Genomic DNA, 18,740 nt, shown 5'->3' on the forward strand with positions numbered 1-18,740 from the left:
AATATCGATTGAGATGAAATAATCATTCAACCAGTACTAATATAGAAAAAACAGCAAAAATCCATTTCGTCTTGGTCATGCAACACTTGCTTTTAAAGCGGCTCACAATTACACTGCAGAAACATCGGTGTTAGATTTAACACCATGGGTGTTAAATCTAACACCGATAAAGTATCAATAGAGGACCTCACCCACAGGTGTAGAAAGCATGTTGTGATGGTGCTGAAAAACGTTCACCTGGCACTATTAGTGGTATTCGTTTGGCACTGTAGCTGGTGATATTTCTGACACTGCGCTGGTGTTAATTCAACAATAACACTGCTTGGCGCTGATATTGCTAGTTTCAATGTCAGTGGTATAACACCCGTCCAGAGTCAAGATGAGACCACACGTCATGATGTAAATGTGGTGTAAATGTGTTCACACCTGTTTTTATGCCTCCGCCAACGAAGTGGCCGGAGGCATTATGTTTTCGGGTTGTCCGTCCGTCCGTCCGTCCGTCCGTCCGTCCGTCCCGTTTTGTTTTGTCGATATCTCAAGAACCGTGTGGTGGTTTTACATCAAACTTGGTATGAGGGTATATCCTGGGGGGTAATACTTTGTTTGGATTTTAGGGTCACGGGGTCAAAGGTCAAAGGTCACAGGTTATTTTGTGAAAAAAAGGTTGAAAATTCATGTTTTTCTCCATATCTTGCAAATGGTTCAAGGGATCTTCATGGAACTTACTATATAATTATGCTTGTTCCAATGGGCAGTGATTATCTAAAGAAGTTGGGGGTCATGGTTCAAAGGTCAGGGGGTCAAAGGTCAAGGTCAACTCCTCAAAATATCACTACTTTCCTTATATTTATGCAATGCCTGAAGGTTTTTTTTATTTTTTTTAACTTGATGTATACATGTATTACCCAATATATATTTTGTGGGAAGTTTCTTGCCAAAAGGTCAAAGGTCAAAAGGTCAAAGGTCAAGTGAAAGTGCTGAATTGCACTTTTTCCTCCATATCTCAAAAGTAACTCAAGGTATCATCATGAAACTTACATATTTATGCATGTTCAACCTAACAGTGATTCTCTTTGGAACTGTGAGGTCAAAGGTCAAAGGCCAGGTTTAGATAATGCTATTTTCCAATTTGATACTGAAATTATACTTTTTCTCAATACCTTGAAAATTACTCAATGCATAAACTTATAAAAGGGTCAAAAGTCAAGTAAAAATCATCATTTTCAAAAATACCATGCACTCTGACATTTTAATCATTCATCCAATTGAACCTAGTTCTAGGAAAGTGAACATTCAGCACATTTGTGTCAAACCTGTCATTTCAATATTTTGCCAATTGTGTGAAACTGTCATCACACATTGTCAAGATATTGTACTATAGACCTATATAGGAGAACCATGCATTATGGCGGAGGCATATCAGTCGCCGTAGCGATATATCTAGTTTTTTCTTCAAAAATCAAGTACTTTTTCGGAAAATTCTTGATCGTCTTGTTGACGTTCAAAATCAACAAGAAGAACAGTAACTAAGAAACTATTCAAAAGACAATTGTATATTTTGAAATGACACCCGGAGGTGTTAATCTAACATCATTGATGAGCACCGGAAATTTAACACCAGCTTGGTGTTTCATATTTACTACCAGACTTTTTGCAGGGACGATATGAGAAGGAAATACTTACCTGACATCATAATTTGATTACTCCTACTTTTAGATCTCGTTGATACGTTACACGATTTCATTTGGTGTCATGGAGACGATAACACACTTTTACGGAATAACATACTCTAATCAAACTAATGCAGTTGATACAATATCATTTCACGATAATGTTGACTATTATATGGCCATCACAAAATCGCATAAGTTCGGTAACTATCGTAAACTTTTCTTTCTGCTTCTCTTTTTGCTACCGTGCCAAACACAAAATATGACATGGTATTCGGAACTCCATGGTGTGTTTTCCGAGACACGGTGATATCGAAATTCATATACCTCTGTCCAGTTGTGCATTGCCTGGGCTCAAAGACAACGGCAAATTTTGTTGACCACAGAGACAACCTATGATTATTTCTGTATGTATAGTACGTGTACGTATATATATACGCCTATTGTTTGTTGGTTTATTGTCTTATTATTTTCTGTGATACTGTTGAAACGTGACACAATATGTACTCTGTTCTATAATAGCGCCTTGAGTATCTTTTTTAGGTAGAAATGTGCGCTTTATAAGAGTCTCACTATTATTATTATTATTATTATTATGATTATTATTTCAATATTCTGTAATTCCTCTTCCCACCCTTCCCTCCCTCACCCCTGCCCCCCTCTCTCTCATAGCGATCATTTCTAATACTAATACATGTACTATTATGATTATCGTCGTTATCATTGTTAGTATTCTTATCATTACCGTCACGGTTATTAGTATTACGATTGTTATCTCCAATATTTTTCCATTATAAATAATATTGTTTCTTTCTGTATTTGCACAGGCACTTACACGCACTGAAAGACACGCACACACACTCTCACGATTACTCTTTCTCCTTAAAGATACTTTCCGGTTTGGTAGAAGCGATGACTACGCATTTTTATCGATTGGACGTACCTATATTTACTACTCCTAATGCATTCGAATTTTTGTTAACCTGTAACAATCTAAAGCGACGGAGGGATTAAAAATTTGACGCCATGTACGGAAAGTGCATATTATTTTGTCATCAGTGCGAAGAGCAGGTGATTAGTGTGTTAGCTATATATACGAGTTATTGGAAATGTCGACAGGTAGTAGGAAATAAAAAATATCAGTAATGATAATGTCACAGGGATATGTAACGCTGCCTCATGCGACAAAAATACATACGGGACAAGGATGACGGTAGTTTGGCATAATCAACCCCCAAATTGAAACGAATAAGCGATGCAGAGTTCAGCCTGCGTGTCGCGTATACCAATAACATCTCGATTACTAATTTGGAGTCACTGACTTTTCCTCCCTTAATATCCCATCTTGTCTGTTCGTTTGCTGATATCCTGCCGTTTCTATCAACACCCATGACTCTTTCTCGGTACATGGGAAAAAGAGCAGAAGCCCTAGAAGAAGCAAAAAAAAAAAAAAAAAGTGGAAATGACTTCTAACAGCTTAACGAGCACATGGGAGTTTTACCGTACCAAGGGACGGGGCTATTGACATTGAAAAGGGAGTACTCGTCTGCGGCTTGGAGTCCAAGCTGGCTGTCAGGAGTTAAGGGTACGGTGTAACGTCTGACTGGCAGGTGTGCTAGGTGTGAAACCATAAACCCTGACAACCTTCCAAACGAGCTTCGACCTTCTATATAGCGAATATTTTTGAAGCTCCGTAAGTTTTAACATTCAAACATGTGTGTTTAACAAATCTAATTTTTCTGCTGCGTCTGTTTCTGTGTTATCACTATAATCAGACAACCCAAATATCTAAAGTATCTTTCTGATTTCAACGGGGTTGAAACACATGCCTCTACACATGTTACATTTATCAATAAACACACAATGATTATGTACCAATGGTACTGCCGACTGTTTTTGAAAGTGGTGTGTGAGTTATCATTCACTCTTGTGTACCAGCCAAACAATAATTTTAAAGAAATTGATGTAAATTTCTAGTTGTTGTTTTTTTCTTGCTAATTATACCTTAAGATTTTGAAAGTAAAATTTTCCTCTTTTATACGTGATCAATCAATATAATGAGTGTATTTTCTGTGCTGAACAAAAAGTTGTTTGGTAGACTCATGGTTGAACGTAACAAAAAATCACTGAGTGATAATGTTGCCGACCATGCGCGATATCTCATTGTAATATTAGAAGTGTAATTGAAAAAAAAAAGACATGTGATTACAATTTTGATAGCTATCATCGCCACGTTATCCTGACCAATCATGGTTATAGTGTTTGATCAGTTTTTCTATTTATCTCATTTCCTATGAAATATTATAATTTCCCGTCAGAAATTTCAACTTTTCTGATTTCTTTAATTTTGTGTGTTTTTTGTTATTATTTCAAACTAACATCGGTGGCTATTCTGTAACTTTTTATGAAGTGAAATAAGGTTTTGCTTTATTTTGTTCTGCTTTGAAAGTCTTTCTCGCTTATTTTCATTGTTAATGTTGCTGAAGGTGAGTTATGCATTACAGGCAAAGCTGCACTGTTTGTAGTCTCATTGTATTTGAGATTTGTCCATAATATGATCATGTATGACGCTATACCACATCCATGGAGCTCTTTCTAGGCCACTGCGCTATAAAGGGAGCTCTCTTTTATCGACAAAGAAATGCTATTACACATTATGAGAAAATAAGATGCAAGTGTAACGAGATACAACACTATTAACACATACAAGCACACAAAAGAAGGAAAAGGATGCCATTACTTCTGCCTCGTCATTTAATGGGTCACGATAGCGAATGAAGATCTATAGAACTTGACAAGTATAACTCAAGGTAGATGGAGGTCATCCTATATTCCCAATGTGTTTCATTGTCGACGACATGCCGTACTTTTTGTGCAGAAAGCCCGCATAAAGTTTTATCAAACTAACACCATCGCTCAAGGAATGCGCGTCAAACCAAACACTGTGAATAACCGCGATACGCTGATTCCTGCTGTTTATTCACCTCTTTTTTTCCTGCTACATTCCGCATAGGGATATTCAAAACGGGATAAGCCAAATCTTATGGAGCTATAAATAAATCGCCACTGCCCTTGGACTTCATGAACATGAGGGGTAAAGAGGACCACGCCCCTCCAGGATTAGGGTGTCCCTGCTTGGATCTTGATTCCCCCAGCGGTGGATTGGGGAGAGCCGATAGGGTTATCGGATAGCTCATGCCGACTTGGGAATGAAATCTATCCTAAGATGGAGTATCCACGGAAGAGTTTATTTTAGGGGCCAGAATGGCGGAAGGAGAGAGACAGACTCTAAGAGAAACATTGAAAGGGAGAGAGAGAAGGGGGGGGGGGGTCCAATTCCCTCACCCTTCCTCATGCTTATTGCATAGCTTTCATCTCCCTTTTCTTGAGACAAAAATTCTCTTCCTTATGCATGCCATGGCTACTTGCAGACAGATGCATGGATGTCCTGTCTTACGTTTTATTGAAAATATAAGATATTGAGGCACACTGAAAATAAAGTAAAACCGATCTTGTCTGACTTGATTTTCTGTTTTCGTGATGTTGGTATGATAAGCATAAACAAATTATGGTCATTAATCCTTATCTCATAGGCCCGAATTCACGACGGTGGAACAAATGAAACCATGGTTTAAACCATGGACAAAAACCATGGAGCGTCAAGTGTCCCACGGAATATTTCGTTACGAAATTGGTCATTTCGTCGACAAAATGACCGTTTCGTTAACGAAATTTTCATTTCGTGGAAGAAATGTTCATTTTGTTACAAAATATTGTCATTTCGTTACCAAATAATCATTTCACCGACGAAATTACTGATTTCGTAACGAAATATTCCATGCGACACTTGGCGCTCCATGGTTTTTATCCATGGTTTAAACCATGGTTTCATTTGTACCACCTTCGTGAATTCGGGCCATAGTGTCTGATTATTGACTTACTTACTTACTTGACTTAATTGCATAGGACAATGTGTCCCTTTGCTCTCCTAGAGTGATCCTTCTCCAGTTTGGTCTTCCCCGGGCTTGATGTTCAGCCTCTTTCAGGGGAATGCCCAAGTCTCTTTCAATTTGGTCTCTCCAGCGGGCAGGAGGGTGTCCTGGTGGTCTTTTCCTGAGAAAGTTATTCTTGAAGGCTTGGAATGGGATCCTATGTGACGGCATACGAATTACATGCCCAAACCACTCCAATCTCCCTTTGGTTACTTCATCACAGATGGTGTTGGTGAGACTAATTTCCTCATTCCTTATCTTGTCAATGAGCCTCACACCAAGGATTACTCGAAGACATCTCATTCAAAGGTGTCTAATCGACGCTGGTCGGCTTGGCGTAGTGTTCACGACTCAGCACCGTAGATGGCAATAGGGAGGATGAGTGCTTTGTAAATTCTCACTTTAGGTGATCTGGGGATAATCTGGTTCGTCCATATGGTGCTTTTCAGTTTGCCAAATGCCCAGGCCGCTAATCTGGTACGCCGATTCACATCATTTGCCAATGTAGGAATGTTGCTACCCAAGAATACAAAATCATCAACTGTGTCGATGTCTACTCCATTCAAGGATATGTGACGTTTATCTTGTGATATGACTTTGCATTTGCTGGGATTGATTTTCATACCCCATCTGGTGCAGGCCTTTTCCAGTTCGTTTGTTGAGACTTGTAGTTTCTCAACGACAAGATCCATCAGTGTGGTGTCGTCTGCATATCGGATGCTGTTAATGCACCTGTCGCCCATCCGGATTCCACTGTCTAAATTTTGGACGTCTTTCATAACAAATTCAAGGAACAAGTTGAAGAGGCTGGGGGAAAGGAGACACCCTTGTCTAACTCCTGTCACTACTTGAAACCATTCTGTGATCTTTCCGTTGACAATGACAGAGCATTCTGTTTGATTGTACATGCTCTCAATCAGGTCTACCATTACCTTTTCTACGCCAATAGAGCGCAGACATTTCCACAGGGCTTCTCTCCAGATTGTATCAAATGCAGCCTTAAATCTACGAAATTCCAGTGAAGTGCAACATTCCTTTCTTTGGCCTTTGCAATGATTTGCCGCACAACAAATACTACATCAGTTGTTTCACGTGACTGCCGAAAGCCACACTGTTCTTCAGTCAAGTAGCTATCAATGTTGTCCTGAATTCTGCTGAGGATCATTCTGCAGAATAATTTCCATGGGATGGAAAGCAGGGTGATGGCTCTGTAATTACTAGGTTTGAGTCTGTCTCCCTTCTTGAAAACTGGAGTTATGAGGCCTTTGCTCTAGTCTTTAGGTGTTTTTCCTTCTGCCCTTGCAACGTTGATGATTTTGAGTAGCATCTGCCTCATTGGAGCTCCTCCTGCTTTCAGGGTTTCTGCCGCTATTCTGTTCCATCCACATGCTTTATTAATCTTGAGGGATTTAATTGAACCTTCCACTTCTGCTAATGTATATGGTTCACAATGGTCCTCCTTGCTTGGGAGGTCTGGGATGGATTTGAGCACATTCTCATCCCTTGGAAAGTGTGTATTCGGATGGGTGCAGAAGTATTCCTCCCAACACTTTATTACCTCTTCTGGGGACGTCTTAAGTATGCCATCGCTGTTCTTAACTGCCGGAAGTGTTTTATCTCTGTCACTAGCAAGCTTCTTCACCCTCTCGAAGAGTTCGTGGCTGTCATTTCTGGCATAGGCAGCCTCCATGTCTTCCACGTCTCTGTCAAGTAATTTCTTTTTCCAGCTTTTCACCCTGTATTTTACATTTTTGTTTAACTTGCGATATTTTGCCTTATTGCTGGATGTAGGGTTGTTTAACATAAGGAGACGAGTTTTCCTTCTCTCCTCACAGGCTGTGCGGACATCCTCAGGTAGGCCTTTCACTTGTTTTGCTCTTTTATGGCCAACAACGTCTTCTGTGATCTTGTTGGTAGTGTCTTTGAAACTAGTCCACAGGCTTTCCACATCCGTATCAGGCAGTTGGAGGAGTGGCTCAAAGGCCCCACCTATTCTGGTACAGAATTCTTCTGCAATAACCGGATTGCCAAGTCTGCTGACGTCATAATTTCTTGGCAGAAACTTGGGTCGTCGTGCTCTACTTGAGAACAGTTTGACATAGGCGACTGCTAGCTTGTGATCCGAACCTATGTCAGCTGAGCAGTACGATCTGCAGCTATGAAATGTCCTCAAATTCTCCACTTGGGTGATGATGAAGTCAATTTGGTTTTTGTACCGTCCATCTGGAGATGTCCACGTGGCTCGTCTGCATTCTTTGTGCTGAAAGTATGTGTTGCAGACAGCCAGCTTGTGTAGTGTGCAAAATTCCAGAAGCTTCTCCCCTCTGTCATTGGCTTTCCCTAGACCAAAGTTGCCTAATGTTGTGACCCAATCACTGTTATCTGAGCCAACTTTGGCATGGAAGTCCCCCATAACTATCAGTGCTTCCTTCTAAGTAACTTTCTGGATATGTAGCTGAAGTGATTCATAAAAGGCATCACTGTCTGCTTCACTGTATGTTGATGTTGGGGCATATACTTGAATGATATTCAGGATGCCTTCTTTCACCTTGAACTTAGCAGTCACCAATCTTGAGAAGCTCTGCAAACACTGCGCAATTCGGTGGGACATCAGTATGCCTACTCCTTCTCTATTCAGACCATCCTTTCTGCTCGACAATACAATTGTATATTCTTCTTTATTCATCAAGGTTTCATTGGCGGCCAGGTGTGTCTCACATAATCCTAAGATATCCAGGTTAAATCTTCTGGCTTCATTGAGGAGTATATCCCAATTCCCTGCTGTTCGGAGGGTTCTCACATTCCATGTCCCAATGTTTAGCCCAGTATGGACACCGTGGTCCTTCCTATCCGTCACAGGTTGGTGAAATGTCTTTTGTTGAGTACTTGTCATTATCGGTGTAGTCCTACTTACATTGTTGACTCGCTCCATGTGTATCTTCCTTGTTGATGTCCTCTGCTTGCAACTCAATGGTGAGAGGCTGCTTGAGTTGATCCTGGATGTTGTCTTTACTGCTTCCTCCATCGTTGTGGTCCTCCTCGGCGCTGTGTTGCGTACCTGTGGAGTTGGCAACGGATCATCCGGCACATTCTTAGCACCCCTGCCACTCTGTTGCCAGTGAGCAGCCACCGGGACTCTGGGCCTTTTCAGGGAGTTGACTTTCATGGATAAGTACTTGTAGGAGTTTTGACCTAGGGCACGACTGGGCACGCGGTCAGTGACTTCCCAGGTGGGTGAGATGTTAGTTACTGGCAAGAAGCAGGCCGCCAGCCTACTCCTTGGGGTTTATGTCAGGTTTTCCTTCCCTACCCAGAGCCCCTGTTTGTTACTCTGGCTGCAAAGCCTGAGATATCCAGTCGGTACCACGGGGAGGTAGGGGTTGGGCTGCAAGCAGAGAGGCGATTATGGACAGGAAGACTGATGGAGGTTGCTGCCTGTACATACAGCTGGGGAAGCGGGAAGAGAGGGGAAAGGGGTTGTACATGCAGGTGACATGTGAGGAAGAAGTGCAGAAGAAAAGGAAGGGTAGCAAGCCAGCTGTAGTTGCCCATCTGGATGCCATTTACCGACCTGATTATTACTACAAGATAAATACAGGTGTTCACGTCGAGTATACATGTGATTGAATGAGTTAGCTGGGTTAGTAATCAGGTAATGGGTCAACGGCATTTTAATATCTGTACGGTAGGGTGCTCAGGAATCCTCCTGATCACTGCATATGTTTTTTCTCCTCTGTTTATTCCAGACATCATCCGTTGCAACTTCGAACAGCTGGAGCTATGCCCGTTTGAACAGGACCCAAACGACGAGCTAGACTGGGACCTCTACCACTCGCCTCCCGTCTCGGCGCTACTCCGCGGACCCTACTCTGACCACACCTACGGGAAGGTAATAGGTAAGTACCTAACAGTTAAAGAGCTTCGAAGCTGTCGACCGACACTCGATTATTCGTCACCAAATGACAATCAAATTGAACATCCAGTGTTTCTGACGGAAGCGCTCTGGAACTTTATTTCGCGTGAAATTGACACAATTTCGAGGACCTTTTTTGGTCATTCAGAAATGTCCACATTTGTTCTCATCTTAACGCCGGCGTGTTGATTCCCACCTGTTTGTGGGCAAACCTGTGTTCTAAAACGCTTACTAGCCTTTAAATTATTCTTTCAAAAGTCAGTTCGGTACTTGAGACATGAATCCGGAAGAATATCGCTGACGTTTAAGTTATGCTACCGTTATGATTTTTATCATGTCCTTTTGTTATCAGGCAAGGTGTATGATCATCGATCAATGTAGACATGCATGTTAGGAATGATCTACAGTGATGACGAAGATACATCGATCGACACTGAACAATAATGGAATGCAGTATACATCTATACTAAAGCTGCTCATCTCTCCGTCAATCTGCATCTAACTATCATATCGATTCTAATGTTTTCACTTTCACATTCCATTTGCTACAATGGCATGGCTGCAACTCTTTTAAAGACAAATGCACCTGTTCGTAGAACGCACCTTTTTAGCAGTCTATGCTGCATTTTCAAAATTCCACCTGTCTGCTTCCTTGTAAATTGCCTACCAATCACGCATTAGACAAATTAAAAAAAAGTATTCTAAATGCAGATTTGACCGCAATTGACTATTCTTCATAACAGGGCTAAAAAAAAGAAATACTATTCCTAGTAAGATAAATGTTCTTTTATTAGCTGTTACAGGTTGTTTACCGTAAAAATGCAAGATTACTTTACAGTTATTCTGATAATGTAACGCATTCATACTATAGTCCATTGCAATTTGAATAAAATATAACTGAGTTAAGTTAACCGTCCAATGAAGTGTTGCCAGTGAAGAAAGGCTCAATAACAATGACAACATTTAGGTGTAGTTATATAAGTAATAACCATAGTGATGGTTATAGACAGTATGCAAATTGTTACGTCTTCATGAGAAGTGGACATACTGTAAGAGGCGGGTAAAGTGTTACATGTCGTAGATAATAAGGACGATAAATGAAAATTTGCACGAGGGAGCTATTCTTTTAAGCCGGTTTCCATGGTCACCATGTATCATCATCGCATTCTTGTGTCTCTCCATACTCTCCTTTTCCGTCTTTCCTATATTTATTACGTTTTTTTTTTCGCCAGGCTTCCGCGAAGGTCACGTGGTTGCAGACCTCTTAACTCGTCGATCAAGTTGAGTGATGTTCCCCTTTAAATATTTCGCTTCAAATGCAGTGCACTTGCATTGAATGTATAGCGCTTTACCCTTCTTACCGATTTTTTTTTTCTTCAAAAAGCACACCTATGACCAGGCTTCCGCTTTCGTAGTACCCCTCCCCGATCCCAAGTGCATCTTTGCTAGATTTGCTCTTTTGAATGACCACGGTACACTGGACAACTTTGTGTTTCCGGTTTCTCAGACTTTGTGAGTATTCGGAGGAACAGGAACCAGTGCCGTGCTCTGTTCTTTAAACTGTGCACGCTACGGGAGAAATTTCACATTGCCTATGAAATACGGGAACCAAAAATGGCCACGTATTCCATCTTCGTGAATTGCTTGAATATATAGCTCAGAGACGTGTGCAGATCAAATCAAATTGTGTATAGTGTGCCGTGGTCTTATGATGAGAATTAAAAACCAAAAAATTCAAAAAGCCGCTTATTATTTTATCCTGGCTGCAACCTATCCCATTAATCTGCAACCTTTTCTTTATCAAGCTACTCTCAAAGAGGGAACATCACAACTTTCTCACTTTGAAGGCTTGCTTTCCTTGCTTTTCCTGTCTTGCTCCCCACACCACCACGTACGACAACAATTCCATCACCTATCCATTTCACATATTCATTGATTGTAAACATAACTTATGTAATATAGGAGGACTCATGAGTTAGTGCATGCATGTAAGAATGTTCATTTGGCGGTTATTCAATCTCGTGTTATAGCACAGCAGATCCTTTTTTTTTAATGTGGACGGTTGTTTTATTGCTATAATTATTATTGTTATTATTAATAAAAGGGGACGGGCTAGCGAATACCGATAAACACACAGTAACAGTGCAACCATTTCACAATTCAGTTTGTTAAGCATGCATGCTTGAGTGGTGATTGCTGAGACTTCATAGCAGTAGGCCAACATGAATTACAGTCGATGCATAGTTGCTTCCATGTCTTCTTAGCTCACCCGAGCCTTTGGTATTGCCATCATAATTCGTCGCCCATCGCACGTCGTCCGTCGTGCGTCGCGCATCGTGACGCGAACGTCGTGCGTCGATCGTGCGTATTTTTTTTGTTTATATCACTTTCAGCTTTAACAAAACCACACTGATTTTCAGACGATTAGCAGTTAGTCAGTCAGAACTGCTGGCATGGTGATGATCCAGAGGAGTTAGGTCTGAATAGGATACTGGACGTATAGTCGGTGAGAGCGATGTGCGCGCGCAATCCCCCCTCCCCCTCCCTCCCCTGTACTAATGCATTGTTATGTATGTATCTCTCTTTCCTTTGAAATCTCGGATGTGATTCTTGCGTCAATTAGGTGTTGATTTTAAGTTAATCGAGCGATTGTCACGCAGGCTAGGATATGGTGTAATGTTAACATAACAAAAACAAATAAAACTAACAGGAAAAAACCGCAGAGAGAGAAAAAACAGCAACAATTTAAAAAGAGTAAGAAAGAGGATGAGAAGACAGATTGATAGAGTACGTTAGGGAGAGATAGATTGAGTGAGAGAGAGAGAGAGAGAGAGAGAGAGGGGGGGGGGGGGGGGGGGGTGGCGGGAAAAAGAAGCTTCAATTCCGAGGGTCGGAGATCGTATTATCGATTACAGGTTGGGAAGGGTATTTTAAGGTTCAATCGTTCAAAGCTACTTATCACGAATGGTTATCTTTCAATTTCGCAAAATGCTGAACTCAATTTCCTTGATTGATTCTCCCCTTCCATGGAATAACGACCACGTTTCACCTCCCTCCCCCTTCTTCCAATTTGCAAATTATCATTATGTGCTCACTTCTATTATGTTCGCCTGGAGAAGGATTATCTGAGCCTCCAGTCCTCGGCATTTTGGAAATGATGCATTCGAGATAAAGATATGACCGGTAGCACGGTACAGTCGACTGATAAAGTCGCTTGCTTTGTTTTGTTTTTCCCCAAATTCTAGGCTTTCTTTTATAAGATGTGAGTTATAATGTCCCGCTTTATCACTCAAACAATTACTTTATAACAAGCAAGGCAAGAATAGTACTCACAAACACATATCCCTGATCTGGTATGAAATCAACCAACCAACCAGATAAACACGTTTTATTGTTTCTTTTTTCTGTCAAAAAGTGTAGTGCCAAATGTAGACGACATAAAAAAAAATTATCCCTTTTTTGAGCCAGGGATTTTATACCGTTTTTTTTTTAATGGTGTAGGGTCTTCTGTGCTAGTCGGGATTTAAAGCACACGAAGGGTTTATCCTACATATTACAACAGTTTTCTTTAAAATAAACTCATAATGTTAAATTAAAAGAACAAAAAGCGGAAATTAACTTCGAAACGTGTTTAATCTTGATAATCTATCAAACTTGTGGTATGCTGCAATATTCCGTAATGTATTCATCCGTGGACAGTTGTTCTTAATGGCTCTATCTGCAAGTATGGTAATGTGCATTTGTACAAAAAGTGAAAATGGGTGATATTTGAATGGTCCGTAAGACTCACTGTAATACCAACAAATTCAAGATTATAGCCGGTATAAATACTCTGGTGCTTCTTGTAAAACAAACTGGATTGCAAACTTTAATGACCATTTCTCTAATAATGGAACTGATGATACTAATGTTACAATGTTACAACCCACATTACTCCTACATCCTGAAATTCAGTTTGCTTGTGTCCACGATGGCGTATGTTGCAGTTTCATTTTTTTCTTTTTCCCTTTTTTTTTCTCTTATTTTTCGTTCCTTCCAGTTACTTAATTTCATGTCAATTGACATTGGTTTCTTTGATTTGGTTTCATATATTTGTTTGTAGTTTCATGAAGTCATTATTCGTTCTCTTATGTATTTCTGAGGGTCCCATATTGTACAAGATTGGCTTTTTAGTGGGACCCTCCATTTCCATTCCCATTCTTGTACTATGCATAATATGTACATGTATATATACCTTATAAATGCAATTATGTTGTTACTCATGATCACATGTATTTTGTTAATGTACTTTTTTGAAATTATTACAAATATGTTCTGTTAATACATTGTATATAATTTTCCCTGTTTATTTAATGGAAATGAAAATAATGTTGAATTGAATTGAATTGATAATGATGATACTCAATATCTCCAGATAGCAAAAACTCTCTTCATTTTCATCAAGATTATGAACATGATAACAGTGAGTTATATGGCAGATACCTCTTATTTACTACTGTTGTTTGAAATGGAGAAACAATGTTTTATGTTGATAACGAACTAGGTATAAATATGTATAGTTTTAATTGCATATTGCAGAACAGGCAAAACTTATTTGGATTCTTACTGCATAACCATACCGTGTACACTTAACAGGACAGTGCAAAATCTATGCATATAGGTCCTTACCCATATGTATCTGACTGTAACCAGTATTGGAACCCTCTCTTTCTTTGCATAAATATGTGTATCTAAGATCATTGAGGCACACTTTAGGTCAGAGTGTAGTATATGCAGTGGTCTCTTATGGTCTTCATTTTCATTAGTCGGAGCGGTTTTCATTTTTCGAGATTCGCCATACCCCAGTCTTAATTACACGAATCCTATATAGTCATGGCTGAAAGTTATCGGCTTATGAAAAAGAAACTGAATAATATATTGAAGTTTGGAGCATAATATATTATAATTGGTATTGCATAGCACATGACGACACAATTTGCAAAAAGGCAACTTGAAATAACGAGAGTACCGGTTTTAAAACAAACAATGACGATCTCAAATGCAAACAATCTTAAGAAACGTGTGTGATCTATGTCGTTTAATATTGTACTGCAATTCACAGTATCTTCGTTTATTACGATGTTGTGCTAATTTTGACGTGTACATATGTATATACTTATCTGTTTGATCTTCTTTCATTCACTGAATGCATGCAACTCGACTGCATCCAACAGCTTTTTGCCTCAGCGCCTTAGTCACATAACCGTGCATGCATGCCTGCAGCGGCACGGCAAGCTCTATTTGCCGCGTTCGTTGCGCTGTTGCTATGGATTTTCCACATATTCCCCAAATTAAAAGGGGGCCATCCTGCGCCAATTAGGCGACTTTCCGATGCACTTCGCGGCAATTAACGATTTTCCCCGCATCCCTAGCTAGACTACGTTCATTTGGTTAGGAAGCAGGGGTTTATACATCACCCCTACGTGCCCGCAAAAGGAGGTGGGTGGGAAACATTTTTCTTTTCTTTTCTCTCTCTCTCCCTCTTCACATAAAACACATAAAGAAATAAAATGTTGATTCGTAAAACATATAGAACATGGAAAATACATCCCCCTTCATGCTTTCCATCTTGATCTGACCGGACTTTTGCTCTTCATTTGAACTTTGGAGACGTCTCATGTAATTTGTGTGAGGAATATCTCCTGTCCACACCATGTGGTGGAGAGTAAACCGGCGTAATTTAAAGAGCCTGCAATATACAGACGCAGATAGAGCGGCGACTCCCAAACACTTGGTGGCGCACTGCACTTTTGAGCTTACCAAAATTACTTATCATGAACTCTAGACTTTCGTCAAGGCAGTTAGTTGCAACCTCCAATAGTGCATCCACTCACTGGATGAAGAGCTGGTTTGGGAAAATTTAGAAAAGTCAGAGAAACAAACAAACAAATTTGTAAGCTAAATTGCAATGAAGTTATGAGGCTATAACATTATTACCACTCCAGCATTGCTGTTGCTTGTCCTGAAGGACCTATCACCACTACTTCATGAAAACAAGTGAACATCGTGCTATTCCATCCAATTTTAACACGGTGTGGCATCACTGGAAGTCCACATGACTAAAAAAAAAAAAAAAAACTCTCCTGTCAATGCCTGTATTTCAACTAAAGATGTTTGTTAGAGTTTTTTTTCTTCAAAATTAATGTTTGCTAATGAAACTGAATTAACATAACACTACGATATTAAAAAAAATGAAAATATTGCATTTGCTTAAAATAAAATCACATAGGCCAGTCACTAACATTCAAATGTTGATACATCAACTTTCATACGGTAGTTAGTAACATTTCATTGGTAGTTCAAGACAGATAATAATAAAGATTAAGATGCATCATTCTATTTCGCTATAGTTGAAGTAGTTTTCATCATGAATATCAACAAAAAATATAATCTAAAAATTGAAATTGAACATTGCATTTAACAAATATCCGTTGTGATATCCACGGAATGATGATTACGGTTAAAACAGTAAATATCATTATTATCTATTGTTTATGCTCTCCCTTTTCTTGCTGAAAAAAAAATACAACTAACCCTGGACACGAGGTTATTTCTATGAAATTCGCCATTTCGCGTCATGTTACTCTGCAACTGTATAATCAAAGAGAAGTCCCTGGAATTGTTCATTTATGAATGTATGAGAGTGATTTGAATTTGATAGTGGAGTTGCGTTTAATCTTAAAGTTCGTTTTAGTGGGGCCCATTTTAACTCCCACTGAAGATGCTAGAACACGAGACATGGAATAACTTGGGATCCATCACTATGTTATCCCTGATGAAGTCAGCAGGTAATAGTAAAGCCGAGAACATTGCACATTAGGACGATTTGGGCAATTTGAAATGCCATCCGAAAAGTCGACCATAAACACTTATATCTCAATACGCACACTTTCTCACTTTTAACATTATTGATCATTTTTTTTTTCTTGTCTATACCCATGTCATTTTGTTAATTTGATTAATGTAATATGTTTGTTGTATAATATTCTGCAAGCTACACTGCATCAAAATCGAACACAGCTTGTACGTTGCCTGGAAACTTTATCAAGTGGATCACTTTCTTATACATTATTATTTCCTTGGTCTTTACAAACGTAATCATAAGCTCTTCAGAAGATGATGGTATCCAACAGGATTTCGTTGTGACGGATCACATTTTAACCCTGTGTGTGCTTTGAGTGATGATTGGCACAGACAACCCCACAGCATTGTACACTGCCCAAAGCCCCTGGTAAAGAAAGGGTTATAAGGTATAAACGAACACGCTGGCTACTAACCTCACATCTTACTGGACAATGGCAGACATTGAATACCCACAAGCAGTCTATGCTGTTCGCAGACTAGTAATGTTGCCACTTTAGAACGTCTCCCAGAAGAATATTTCCATCTCTCTTTTTTAAGGTTAGACTTTTCTTCTCTTTTAATCTTTTAGTTTCGCAAATTTCATTCCATGATTGAGTATGTGACATTCCGCCAGGAAGGCGCGCTCTTCCGCCGTGCTCCCCGCAGTGGCATTCTGGCGTTATTCCTGGCTTTGAGCTGGGGATGATGAACATGATGAGAAACACACACTCACTAACAAACGAGAGGAACATTGGCACCTACCCATACATAGGCAAGTGAAAGCCTCATATGATACGTAATATCATACACACAGGCGAGACACAGACATGCATGAAGGCACGGTGTTCACAATAAATTGCCTTCGTCCATCATGCTGGTATCATGATAATTAATGCTAATAGACATAATCATCATAAGCAGAGATGGAAGTACTTAGAGGGAGAGATATGAATTATCAATGCAAATCATTTAAAGGATTATTATATAATTACAATTAATTTATATCATTAATGATAACTTTTAATGGCATGTGGAACAGAGTGCAGTTCGGAGAGCCAAAATTATGGCTGTTCCACATGTATATCAAAGCAAATGAAAACTCCATACCTATTATCAAACACACAGACAAGAAGCAGACACAATAATAAAAATATGCCCCTTGTGCACAAATTGCCTTGATATAGCATAATACTGTTACACATATTATTATTATTATCACAAACAGAGAGAAAATGAATACCAGAGAACAAAATGTTAAAACATTTCTTTGAATATCATCATGATTATGATGATGATGATGATGATGATGATGATGATGATGATTATTATTATTATTATTATTATTATTATTATTATTTTAGAAATTAAGAATAGTTATTTTCGGTTGCATGTTCAGTTCGAAGTGCCTCAAACGCAAAAGTGGCGACCGTTTCAACATGGGCGTCCAGATACGATGATATCTGAACCAACGATCTTGTAGCTCCATGCTCGAACGTTAATTTTGCCAATATCATCGAAGCATGCATGTGTTAGCGTCTCAAAAGTACTTCAGATACTGTATACGCTATAATTTTCGCGGACATAAATTTTCGCGAATTGTCGCTGTCACACATTTTCGCGAGTGGTTAAATTCGCGATTGGGGGACCAGAGAAAATATGAAGTGGCAAAGAAAGTGTGAATTTTCAACTTACTAGCAAATAAGAATGATACTAGTTATACACTGCATGAAAAAGACTTGCCAAACTCTGCGAACTAGTAAGTTAGAATTCAACATTTTTGAAGTGGTTAAGTCCATCGCGCTAGATTTCTGACGAGTGGTCCCCTTGCGATATTCCCTGGATTGGCTCTCTACAGTATTCATAAGTAGACGTGGACGAGCATAGACAAGCTTAGCCAGTATGGTCTGTTCGGTAAGCCGTGACACGGTATACTAGTACTGAAATGTTCGTATCATCAAGGCAAGGGATTCATTTTGGAAGGTAATATTTTCGCGTGTTGTTAATTTCGCGAATAGCTCCCGACTCGCGAAATTCGCGAAAATAAACCCCCCGCGAAATATATAGCGTATACAGTAGGTAGCCGTGAGGAATATACATCCCAACGCAGCAACAAGAAATTAACTTTTTCATCTTTTATCTGTCTTCGCCTTCTCTCTCGTTCTATGTATGTTTATGTATGTTTACATAGGCCAGCATTTTCAATTACCACACATGTGTGTATGCAACGTATAACGCACATTGAATGATAAAGTCTGAATCATAATTCCATGTAAATTGTGAGTG

At 39.5% G+C, this 18,740-nt stretch overlaps 1 protein-coding gene across 1 annotated transcript in view; it reads left to right on the top strand.

Moving 5' to 3' along the window:
• LOC139717561 (uncharacterized) overlaps window positions 1–18,740 on the top strand; it is an 80,722-nt gene that overhangs the window by 27,373 nt on the left and 34,609 nt on the right. Inside the window, exons 2-3 of the mRNA XM_071629069.1 lie at window positions 9,409–9,558; window positions 10,808–10,855. Of these exons, the coding sequence (XP_071485170.1) occupies window positions 9,409–9,558; window positions 10,808–10,855 (198 nt within the window). The remainder of the gene's footprint in view (window positions 1–9,408; window positions 9,559–10,807; window positions 10,856–18,740) is intronic.

This window comes from Diadema antillarum, unplaced genomic scaffold (genome assembly GCF_040938485.1).
Source record: "Diadema antillarum isolate AM-2024a unplaced genomic scaffold, OU_Dant_1.0 scf00000077, whole genome shotgun sequence".
NCBI classification, from domain to species: Eukaryota; Metazoa; Echinodermata; class Echinoidea; order Diadematoida; family Diadematidae; genus Diadema; species Diadema antillarum.